We start from the raw sequence: 13037 nt of genomic DNA on the forward strand, positions 1-13037 counted from the left end.
ATCTATTAAAGAACCTAATAAAGTCTATTAATGTATACTAAAACTATATTCGTGTTTCTGACAGCCTCATCATCTGCCAATTTTCAATTGATCCTAAACATGCACTTAACTAAAACCCTAAACATGTCTCACCATCTCTTAATAAGCCTGATTTTCATTCTGGTGAGAGCTATGTGAAAGATGAAAAACTAAGGAAAGCCACCATTCTTTCACCTCCAGTGGTTTCATGGGCTACAAATACATCTAACTATACATACTAGAAGAGCCCATGAAACATACACAGCTGCTTTTGATAAAAAGTGGCTACAAACAGTGTTCCTCTATTTTAGCTACTATTCAATTAATGTCCTTAATAAGGTCATTACACTAGCCATGATGAATTGGTCCAAAGGCTAGTACAAGCCAGATTCAAAACATAGCCTAAGCATGAGAGAACTCATTCAATTCCAGTTCCACCCAGTAAAGTTCCTGTCTACTGAATGGAGCTACATCATCCATGCAATACTCTTTTGGTGAAAGACAAACATAAATGAATGAAGGGAGGATAAGTCATTCATTTCTGGTTTCCCTAGCAAATATGTATTTATCTTCCTTGGGAACTGACTAATCTGGCTGGTTCAATCCACATTTATCTATTTTATTTTCTAATAAAAGCAATATGTAGGTAAACAAGATCCTGTCTTCTCTAAATTCTTTTACTCCTACAGTCTGCATCACACCTCTTAGCACCTAATTATTGCTGCATAATCAGCTCCTAGAGGGAATAGTGTCTCATATTTGTTTGTATTCCTCACAAAACGTAGCATTGTACTAAACAAATGGTAAGGCATGATATGATTTGCTACCTACCATAGCTTCAAATTAAAAAAAAAAAAGTGTGAAAAATATCCTCATGACTGACACTATTACCAAGCAAAGCAATCCAGAGGAAGGTCATAACCTCCTATAACATACAGATTTCATACTTAACCCTCTATATTTCAATGAAGAAGCAAATTCAAAATAGCGAAAACTTTCTTTATACCTTTTTCTTGAGTTTTGGCTCCCTTTGGATGATGGATATAAATTTGTAGTTGAAATAACTCAATAATTACTTCTTTTAAGGAATCATTAAGTCTATGTTGAGTCCAGATATAAAGTAAGGTAGGAAGAATTTCATCTCCTAATTCACATACTCGAATTCGAAAGTTAACAGCCAAAGTCTTGAGGAAAATAATAAATGCTGCTAAGATATGATTTAGACCTGCAGAGCTCTTTTCTTGTCTGTAACAGAAAATAAACAGACTTAATATAACAGGGGAAAATGCAGAAACTGAAGACAGTAATGAAGTTGCGTGCTGAAAGAAAAAAAGTTCTGATTTTCAAATAATAGTAGCCTTACTTTCAGAATTATTCAGAAAAATCACAGCAGCACTACTTAGCAACAACAAAAAATAGTTCCTATTCGGCATTGGGAGATCACTCTGTTAGCTCTCCCTGCTGCTGAAACACTGTCTAAAATTATATAAAACTAATTTGTAATACTTACCATTTATAAAATATTTCACATTATAAATTGGGTAATGCCACACAAATATAAGATACTGATATTTCCAAAATATATTCCTATTTCATTTTATTCTTAGCACATTACAACTATCTTCAAAATTCAGGAAAATAAAAATATTTAGAGGCCATATAGCTTTTCCTGTTATTAAAAAAGCAAGACAGATCTAGAACATCATTACATGTTCTGCATATTGGATATTCAGGAAGTGCTGGACCTAACACTTTCCTTGGGAATCCACTAGTTCTACTATAATCGGCCAATGATGTTTTCAAGTTGGTAAAATTTAGTTACTCAATCTAAAACACAGTCTTGCAAAAAGATCAAATGGATTTCCAATACAAAACAAAAACAGATTAGATTACCTTGCATGCTGAATAGCCTTAGAAAAAAAATCCAAAAATTTGGAATTTAATCCATCAGTCTGCGAACAGCATCCTTTGGTCACAGCTTCAATTATTCTAGCCACCAAAACTCTATTAATGTCTTGTGAAGGTTTAAGATACAGCTGGAAGTACACAGAGAACAATTCTTAAAAAAAAAAAAAAAAAATGTTAGTTATGTTTTTAAAAAGAAAACTATCGAAACATTTAACTTAGATGTCAAAATTCAATTTAAATTTCAATAATCCCACAGACAAAAGATTAAAAATTATATTAATTTATACTTACTACAGTAAGAGCATTCCATCAATATTTATTTTTATAAATTAAACTGCCTTCAAGACAGGAACTACAGGCAGCAGAGTATGTGAACACCAGTTTAAGAGCCAGATCTCAGATAAGCTACTTAACTTCTCTATTCCTAAATTCCTTCAGCTAGGCCTAACAAAGCACTTGACAGTGTACTCTCCACAGTTTTGTTTTGTTTTGTCTTAGTGCTATTTGATTAATAATGTATGTAAAGTGTGTCAAGAACTGTGAAAAATCTGAGACTTTACGCTATTTGTAACCCAACAAATTAGAATGCCAGTTTCACGGATGTTGGCAGAAGACATGAAATTCCTGATCAGAGAAAGAGGACAATTTATTTCTCACAGCAATGAGAGTAGCCAGAGTACCTTCATTTTTGCATAAATTCCTCAATCTCAAAAGCAATGTGAAGAGGGACAAGTGACACAGTTCAAATGATGAGCTACCATACAGGAGAGATATCCCAAGCAATGAGCTGCAAGCAAACCTGTCCTTTGTTCTGGAGGAGGCCATCATCTCTGTCATCTCTATATTCCAAGGCTCACTGTACATACTTTAAAAAACAGTCTGGAAAAGAATAGTCAGTGTCATGTCTTTGACATGACATGCAGAAACGTGAAATGCATTGAGAATTATCTCCCAACACAATGAAAAGCAAAGTTGCTAAGGCAGGATTTTCTTCCCATAAAGAGATAATTAGGAAGTCCTCAGTTAGCAAAGTGACTTAAGAATAATTTCAACTGTATATGTCAAATAATTCTGCAGAAATAGCTTAAAGTCAGAAATGTTGAATTCAAAAGAATAAGGACAATATAAAAACCTCAAACATCAAGTAGTAAGAAAAATGATTCCTATCATATCTGACTTTATAGAACTCTACACAAGTGCTTCCCAAAGTTTTTTCACTACATGCAATACCTAAATAATGGTAAAAACATGAATTAACACACACAAATTTGGAGACAGAAAAACAGGAGGTGTTATCTTTAGCATTTCCTTCTTATTACTTGGCAAGAGCAAAGTGCTGAAACAGGAAAAGCCAACAATGCAACTCTCTGTCTCTGATTAAATCTCAACTTTCAGGGCTTTTATTTTACTTGGGGAAATTATCCCAGTTCTCACAGAATCCAACATATTCCTCTAGTAAGTGGGTAAAAAAAAAAGCTAGTATAAGACATTCAACAAAAGAGTCCTACTTCTCCAAAAACGGCGGCAGTGCATGCCTCCAAATGAATTCCCTTTCTCCATGAATTCAACACAAAAAAAGCTCAAAGAGCAGATAGCAAAACAGCATGATATTAAAAAGCAGTTTCTGCAGACTCACAGACATAAAGAACACACTTGTGGTTGTCAAAGTGGAGGGAGGTGTAGGGGAGGGAAGTATTGGGAGTTTGAGATTAGCAGATGCAAACTTTTATATATAGGATGGATAAACAACAAGGTCCTACTGTATAGCACAGGGAACTATGTTCAATATCCTGTGATAAACCATAACGCAAAGAATATGAAAAAGAATGTATATATGTACGACCAAGTCACTTTGCTGTATAGCAGAAATTAACACAACATTGTAAATCAACTATTCTTCAATAAATTTGTTTTTAAAAGGAGTTTCTGGAGTTAAAATAAAATAAAACCCCAAAAGACATCATTAAATGTAGATTCCTTGGAATTTTACACATAGACAGCCATATCATCTACAAATGTGAAGTTTTATTTCTTCCTTTCCAATCTGTATGCCAATTATCCTTTTCTTGCCTAACTGCCCTAGCTAGGACCTCCAGTACGATGTTGAAGAGGAGTGGTGACAGTGAATACCCTTGTCTTGTTCCCAATTTTTTAATGAAAAGTTTTAAATTACAGATTTGATTTCTTTACTCATTACAGAAGTATACAGATTACCTATTTCATACTGGGTAAGTTTTGATAGTGTGTGGTTTTAAGGAATTGTTCCATTTATTTTCAGTCATCAAATTTATATGTGTAGAGTTGTTTATAGCATTCCCTTACTATTCTTTCAGTATCTGTGGAATCTGCAATTATATCCCATTTAATTCCTAATATCAATAATTTGTGTCTTTCTTTACCTTACTCACTCTTGCTAGAGGGTCTAGATTTTGATGTTTTCAAAGAATCAGCTTTTTGTTTCAATAATTTTCCTTTACTGTTTTGTTTTCATCGATTTCTGTTCTTATCTTCTGCTTGAAGTCTTTGGATTTGTTTGTTTTTCTAGTTTCTTGAGATGGAGGCTAAGATTATTAATTTGATATCTTTCCTCTTTTCTAATGTAGGCATTTAATGCTATAAATTACCCTCTCAACATAACTTTAGCTACATTCCACAAATTTTGATATGTTGTAATTTTCATTTTCATTCAGTTTTAAACATGCCTTGAGAATTTTCTTTCCACCCATGAATTATTTAGAAGCGTGTCATTTATTTTCACAAAAGTACTATGAAGGAAAGAGTACCACAGTAGAAAATAAAAAGAGAGGAAGAAATTAGGAAAAGCAATCAGAAAATGGCCGTGACATTTAAACTGAGACTTGAAGGACAAGAAAAAACAGGCCATACAAAGGGTAGCCTCTGAAAAAAAGAACAAATGCCACAGGTAAGAAAGAGCTTATACCTTCTAAACAGGAGTGTGTGAGATGATCCATAGCTATGTCAGAAGAAAATATTAGCGCTCCTATTTTTTAATTAAAACTAATTACAAAAATTATGCTTTACTGATTTTTAATATAGAAATCGACAATGGCCACTCTGGAAGACAGTTTGGCAGTTTCTTAAAAAACTAAACATACTTTTACCATATGATCCAGCAATCACGCTCCTCAGCATTTACCCAAATGAGTTGAAAACTTATCTGTACACAGATGTTTATAGCATTTTCTTTCATAATCTCCAAAACTTGCAAGCAATCAACATGTCTTTCAGTAAGTGAATGGATAATTAAACTGTGGTAAATCCAGACAGTGAAATATTATTCAGTGCTAAAAAGAAATGAGCTATCGAGCCATGAAAAGACATGGAAGAACTTTAAATGCAAATTACTAAATGAAAGAAGCCCCTCTGAAAATACTATATACTGTATGATTCCAACTATATGACATTTTGGAAAAGGCAAAACTATAGAGACAGTTAAAAAGATCAGTGGTTGCTAGGGATCAAGGTGGAGAGAGGAATAAATAGGCAGAGCACAGAGGATTTTCAGGGCAGTGAAACTATTCTCTATGATACAATAATGGTGGACACATATCATTATACATTTCTCAAAAGCTATAGAATGTACAATACCAAGAGTGACAGTGTAAACTATGGACTTTGAGTGATATGAGGTGTCAGCGTAGGTTCACTGACGGAAACAAATGTACCGCTTTGGTGCTGGATGTTGCTGTGCACGTGTGAGGTCAGGGGATATATGGGAACTCTGTACTTTCTGCCCAATTCTGCTGTGAATCTAAAACTGCTCTAAAAAAATAAAGTCTATTAAAAAAAAGTTTGAAAATCACTGGGTTAGAGAATCTGAATAAAGGCCACTGTAGCAAGAGCATAGAAATTAGAAGGATGGGGTGGGCTTTAAGGTCAGAGAGATAGGCAGAAGCAAAACTACGTAGCACTTCCAAGACCTGAAGGGAAGTCCATATTTTATATTAGTTATACAAGAAAGCAACTGAAGGTTTTTAACTTTTCTTCCTTTCTACCTAATTAGAAAAACTATTTTCTTCCTTAGGACAATCTTAGGGCTCTGGCTTTGGAATCCCTTCTTCTCAGAAAACATACATGAGCAATTTTCCTGTGTATTCAACTACTCTCTCTTCACTGAATCCTTCTGATTACATGTATATATACTTCAATCACTCTCTTCTTTAATAGGACCCCCCTTTCCCTTCCCCTTGTAACCAAAACTTTTGAAAATGTTGTATTTGTTAATCCGTTTTCTCACTTGTCACTCATGCTTTCACACCAGTTTGTTATACAACTGAACACCATCAACCAACTGACTCTAACTGCCATGTATAGAATAATTCATCCAACAATAGCAGATACACATTCTTTTCAAATGCATATGGAACACTCACCAAGTTAGACCTTATCCTTGATCATAAAAGAAATCATAACAGTTATAAATAATTTTGGTTATAAAAAGCATGGTCTCTGACCATAACATTAAACCACAAAAGGAAAACAAAACAGGAGAATTACCCCAAATGAATGGGAATTAAACAACATACTTCCAAATAATCCAGGGTCAAAGGGAAACCCTCAAAAAAACCTAGAACATATTTTGAACTGAAGAAAAAGAAAAAACAACATTGTCAACATTTGTGAGATGTGACTAAAGTAGTGTTTAGAGAAAAACTTATTACATTAAATGCACATATTTGGAAAGAAGCTCTCAAATCAATGATCTAAGCTTAAGAAACCAGAGAAGAAATGAAATCCAAAACAATCAGAAGTAAGGAACTAATAATTATAAGATCAGACTCAGTAATGAAAGAGGCAATACCACTACAGAGCCTAAGCACATTAAAAGGATAATGAGACAATAATGTTCAAGAACAACTTTACACTCATACGTTCAACAACTTATATGAAATGAACAAATTCTTAAAGAAACAAATTCCAAAGGTCACTGAAAATATGTAACCTAAATAATCCTGCATCTATTAAAGAAATTGAATTCATAATTAAAAACCTTACAACCACCACCACCTCCAAATTCAATCCAGTAACATACAAAATGGATAATACATCATGCCCTAATAGGGTATATCCCAGAAACACAAGGTTGACTCAACCTGTGAAAAACTGATCAACAAAATTCACCATACCAATAAACTAAAGACAAAAAAACCCATGGTTGGGCTTCCCTGGTGGCGCAGTGGTTGAGAGTCCACCTGCCGATGCAGGCGACACGGGTTCGTGTCCCGGTCCAGGAAGATCCCACATGCCGCGGAGCGGCTAGGCCCGTGAGCCATGGCCGCTGAGCCTGCGCGTCCGGAGCCTGTGCTCCGCAATGGGAGAGGCCACAGCAGTGAGAGGCCCGTGTACCGCAAAAAAAAAAAAACCAAACAAAAAACATGATTATCTCAATATATACAGAAAAAAATTCAATTCATATCCATTCAATATCCATTCATGATAAAAAACCATGAGCAACCAGAATAGAAGGGAATGTCCTCAACCTGTATTAACAGCTAATATGCTGAACTTCCCTGGTGGCACAGCATATAAGAATCCACCTGCCAATGCAGGGGTCATGGGTTCGAGCCCTGGTCCGGGAAGATCCCACATGCCATGGAGCAACTAAGCCCGTGTGCCGTAACTACTGAGCCTGTGCTCTAGAGCCCGTGAGCCACAACTACTGAGCCCACAAGCCACAATTACTGAAGCCCATTCGCCTGCAGCCCGTGCTCCACAACAAGAGAAGCCACCACAATGAGAAACCCGCACACTGGAGCAAAGAGTAACCCCCGCTCGCTGCAACTAGAGAAAGCCCACGTGCAGCAATGAAGACCCAACGCAGCCCAAAATTAATTAATTAATTAATTATTTAAAAATAGCTAATATGCTAATGATCAAACACTGAATATTTCCCCCTAAAACCAGGAACAGGACAAGGAAGGATGTCTCTTCTCACTACTCCTAATCAAAATCATATTGGAGGAAAAACTATAAATCTCTTAGAAGAAAACACGGGGAAAGTTTCATAACATTGGATTGGCAATAATTTGTTGGAAATGACCCCAAAAGCACAGGCAACAAAAGAAAAAAATAGATAGACTGTATTCATCAAAGCAAAACCTTTTGTGCATCAAAGGACACTATCATCAGAGGTAAAGGCATCCCATGGAATGGGAGAAAATATTTCCAAACCATGTATCTGATAAGGAATTAATATAGAATACATAAAGAACTCCTACAATCCAACAAAAAACAAACAACCCGATTAAAAACTGGGCAAAAGATTTGAATAGACTTTTGTCCAAAGATGATATACAAATGGACAATAAGCACATGAAAAGTTCAACATCACCAGTCATTAAGGAAATGCAAATCAAAATCACAATGAGACACCACTTCATACACATTTACATTAGGATGGCTATTATCAAAAAAAGAGAGAAAGAAAAAGAAGTGTTGAGGAGTTAGCGACAGGGAGGGCAGGGGGCCTGTGCTTAGTTCTGGGGGAGGAGGTGGCCAGTTTAGGGTCTCAGGGGACAGGTGGGGGAGATGGCAGAGTTAGATGGGACTGGGGGGGTGGGGGTGCCAGGAGAAGGAAGGTTGAAGGGGAGACTAGATGTTGAGGGAACTGTGCTGGGAAGAGCTGCGTCAGAAGTGCCCACAGTAACCCGGGGGGAGGACAACACCCAGGCCTGGCTGTCGCAGCTGCTTGCTGGAGAAGGGGAGCCTGACCTCTAGGAGGGCGCCGCTCCTGTACAGAGGGTTGTGAACCCGCCTGGGGATGAGGTCTGGTGTTGTGGAAACTGAAATTAGCTTCGCGGGGCTGACAGTTCTGGCCCAGGGCGGTGGCAGTGCACCCCTTTAGACTTTTCCTCTAGGTTCCATGCTTACCTCTTCTGTGACCTCACTCTGCCCCTCCTCCTCCCTCTTAACTCTCTCGAGGTTACCCCTTCACTTAAAACATTGCTTCTGGTAATCTGTGTTCATCATGGCAAGCTGATGGCAGCAGGAGAAATGGAGCCCCTGTCCAGTGTGAGTCGTAGCAGTGCAGGAGGGGAGACCCTGGAGGAGGAGAGAGCCCGCCTAAATTGATGTCTACAGATTGAATTTCCAGAGGCTTAGGAGGAGGAGTTCCCCATTGTCCTGTTTCCAGGCCTTGCTCAGGAAGCCCTGTATTCATTCAGGAGACCATCCTTTAACGTTTTCAGATGAGCTTATGAGGGGGCAATCTTTAAAATTCCAAAGCAGATGCATCCGGGGCCTTCAGCAGATGAGTTGCTTTGAGTGTGTAATCCGGGAGCAGCGATCTCTGGGCACGTGAATGCCACCAGGCACCTGTCCTGTTCTGGGGTAGAGGTTTTCAGATGCTGCATCTTCTAATTTCAGCCTTCTGTTGTACTAGTTTTGTGCTACGAACCTTGCTCCCAGAGGACTCGTAAGCTGTAGAACATTTTAACACGATGCCACAACACAGAGTGCTGCCTTGTAGATGGAGCTTGCAGATGCATCCCAGTGACCCTCTCATCTACCCGCCCGCCTTCCTGTGCATTGGTCGGAGGAATTCTTAGTGTGATGATATAATCTGTGTGTTGGGAAAGTGTTCAAGATTGAAATGCCTTAGGCAAATACTTAAATGAGCCAACTGGCAAATTGAGGGGGGTCATTGTACTGTGCTGGAGGTACGAGTTGGTCATGCCCCAATTATGATAGAAATGGCAGGTCTAGTTTGGGCATTCCTACTAAGAAGGGAGTGGTCAGGGTACCGATAGTGATCTTTGATTCATCTTGCTCTATGTGTTTTTTAACTTCGATTTTACTTGATCAGATTTCAGAGTAATTTTAGTGTTCAAATGGGAGGACCCTGAGGTGAGGGGTGGTGGGGAGGGAAAAGCCTACCACAGGTGCTGGGAGGGGTGGGCGTGAAGAAAGGGAGAAGGGGGGAGGGTTGTGGTTAGGTGTGGGTTGTAGAGGGTGGGAGTGGTAGGGAATGTGGGTTAAAGGGAATTCTCTGAAAAGATCAGTAGGCAGAGCTCTGGGGAATTATATAGAGCTCATGGGCCAAGAAAATACTGGTTAATAGTAAATTGTTAATGCTAGTTAAATTATCGCTTGGAAGCAAAAAAAAAAGTCACTTGGAAACTTTCTAAAATGCTTAGAACTCTGCTAAGTGCAGGGGGAAAAGCAAAATTGCTTTGCTGCAAGATGGGGAGGACTGAAAAGGTAACTAAGACCTGGTTATTGGTGGCTTGAAAGATTGGTGTCAGAAATTTGCATCAGCAGGTTAACATCCTTCACTGCTTTCAAGCTCCTTACGTGGTTTATCTGAAGATGTGTGGTATTTGGGAGAGGTCTTCGAAAAGACTTTAAATACCCATATTGTGGGCTTTTAAAGTAAGCTTGAGATTTTGGAGTGCACTTAAGATGGTGAGATGTACTCTTCTGGGTTTGCAACATTTTTTTCCACTGAGGTTTTGCAGTTTAAAACTTGAGCAAAGTGAAAATGCAATGACTTCTAAAGGAATTTTGTGTTACTTCCTGCCTTAAAAGCACATCTCTTCTTTGTGATAAGTATTAGAAACAGCAAGAGTTTTTACTTTTCGTCGTCATTGTAATAAGGAGAACCTAATGACTTTTTGTGATCACTGTAAAATTACTGTAATATTTGGTAGCAAACAATCCATGTAGGCTTGCTAAGGTTACAGTTAGTAATCCACTGTATCTTTAGTTTTGAATGTTTGTGTTTTTTAAGTGATAACCGTATTAGAGAGGAAGCTATCAGCCAAAATCAGTTTGGGAAATAAGCAAAACTGGGGATGGGGAGGTGCTTTATTACTAGATTATGGTGTGCTTGTGAAAATTCAGGGAAAGAACTGAATTCTTTGTGATAAAGTAATACCAGTGGCTTTAAAAAAAAAAAAAGCGTTGGTGAAGGTGTGGAGAAATTGGAACACTTGTGCATTGCTGATGAAAATGTAAAATGGTGTAGCCCTTGTGGAAAACAGTATGGTGGGTACTCAAAAAATGAAACACAGAATTACCGTATGATGCAGTAATTCCACTTCTGAATATATACCCAATTGAAAGCAAGGACTCAAAGAGCTATGTGTATACCATGTTCATAGTAGAGTTATTCACAATATCCAAATGTAGAAACAATCCAAGGGTCCAATGACAGATGAATGGACAAACAAAATGTAGTATACACATACAATGGAATATTATTCAGACTTAAAAAGGAAGAAAACTCTGACATATACTACAACATGGATGAACCTTATACATTATGCTAAGTGAAATAAGCCATTCAGAAAAGGACAAACACTGTACAATTTCACTTACAGGAGGTACTAGGGTAGTCAAATTCAGAGACAGAAAGTAGAATGGCTGCCAAGAGCTGGAGGTGGGGAGCAGGGGAAGTTCCCGTTTAATGGGTACAGAGTTTCAGTTTGGAAGATGAAAAAAGTTCTGGAAATGAGTTGTGATGGTTGCATAACAATGTGAATATACTTAATGCCACTGAATTGTATATGCAAAAATGGTTAAAATGGTAAATTTTATGTTATGTACATCTTACCATTAAAAAAAAAAATCATACTGAGGTCCTAGTCAATATAAGGTAGAACAAAGAAATAAGGCCACATGGCTCAGAAATGAAGGAACAAAAAACTCTCTACTTGCAGATGACACAACTGTCTAAATAGAAAATTCCCCAGAATGAACAAAAGAGCTCCTAGATCTAATAAGCAATTTTAGCAAGGTCCCAGATCAATATGGTATACAAAAGTCAACAGTACTTCTGAACAACATGGAAGAGAAAATGTTTTAAAGAGACAGTAAAATTTACAAACTACTGCAGTATAAATCTAACAAAAATATACAAATTCTATATGCTGATAAATCAAAAAAGACGTAAATAAATGGAGAGATATACCATGTTCATGGACTGGAAGAGTCTATGTTAAGATGTCTATTGCTCCTTAGTTCAATAGGTCCAACATGATACCAATAAAATCCCTGCAGGATTTTTTGTAGAAATCAACAAGCTGATTCCAAAATTTATATGGAAATGTTGGTTTAGAAGACTAAGGCCATCTTCTCATCTCACTCTAAACTCTCTCCCTAGACAATCTAATCCATAACCATGGCTTCAATCACCACCTCTACCAAATATATTTTGAATGTAAACTTCACTTCTTGAGCAGGCTTCATTAGAGAAGTAAATTTCAGAGACGGTAACTAACTAAAAAAAAAATTCAACAAAAAGACTGACTACCAGAAGTGAAAGTAGTTTGCTTAAAAATAGAGAATTTCAGAAAACATGCCAGATGATGGAATCAGAGTAAAGAGACTAGAGGAACGACTGCCTTTGTTTCAGAGACCCATAGTTACAAGTAATAATCTAAAATGTACAAATATTCTAAATATTTAGGCTGAACCATTTTGGTGACAGACGTGTCGGTGTACCCTAGATATCACTGGCCTATTCTCTAAAGGCTGCCACTAGGCTTACTGAGGGCTCTGTTTGGAACAAAGCCTCCTTTGTGTTCAGAGCAACAGCAAAGGCCCCAGATAAGAAATTAAGCAATAGCTAAGAAGGCCTTTATTCATGTGGGAACGGTGGAATACAATGTAGACCACTGATTAGGTCATGGGTTTATGGTCCACAAACATCTTATTTTGAAATGATAAACTGATGGTAAAAAATATAGATAAATGTCTTTTAAGTTAGCACAATTTATCTTGAATACTTCTCAATGAAAAATACTGAGTTTCTAAATTTTCAGAGGTGGCTGTATTAGAAGACTTTGACATCTGGCTTAAAGTCACCTCATTAAAGCCAAATACCATTTTCACCCATTAAGCCACCCAGAGCCAGAAATACTCCACTTTTGAAATCAATAAACTCAAAAATTTCAGCCTCTGACCAAACTTCCTTTGTGGTCTCTTAGTACCTCTCACCTACAAACTGTCAACAATACCTCCATGGTACCCCACTCTACTTATCTTGTAAGTCACTGGGTCCTACATATTCTATTCTAATATTTCATTTCAATTACCTTACCAGTGACCTGCAAACTGCCTAGTCCTAATGGATACTTCCACATCTTATT

At 37.4% G+C, this 13037-nt stretch overlaps 1 protein-coding gene across 4 annotated transcripts in view; it reads right to left on the minus strand.

Moving 5' to 3' along the window:
- The window catches only part of ATM (ATM serine/threonine kinase), a 139948-nt gene that overhangs the window by 116389 nt on the left and 10522 nt on the right, over positions 1-13037 (minus strand). For 3 of the 4 annotated variants that reach the window (XM_082844506.1, XM_082844507.1, XM_082844508.1), the window contains 2 exons: positions 1912-2077; positions 1025-1263 (listed from right to left, as the gene is read on the minus strand). In XM_082844506.1, the coding sequence (XP_082700632.1) occupies positions 1025-1263; positions 1912-2077 (405 nt within the window). Of the gene's footprint in view, positions 1-1024; positions 1264-1911; positions 2078-13037 lie in introns of those variants that run through there. The other variant, XM_082844509.1, reaches the window with a different exon arrangement.

This window comes from Leucopleurus acutus (assembly GCF_964270905.1).
Source record: "Leucopleurus acutus genome assembly, chromosome: 8".
Taxonomy (NCBI): domain Eukaryota; kingdom Metazoa; phylum Chordata; class Mammalia; order Artiodactyla; family Delphinidae; genus Leucopleurus; species Leucopleurus acutus.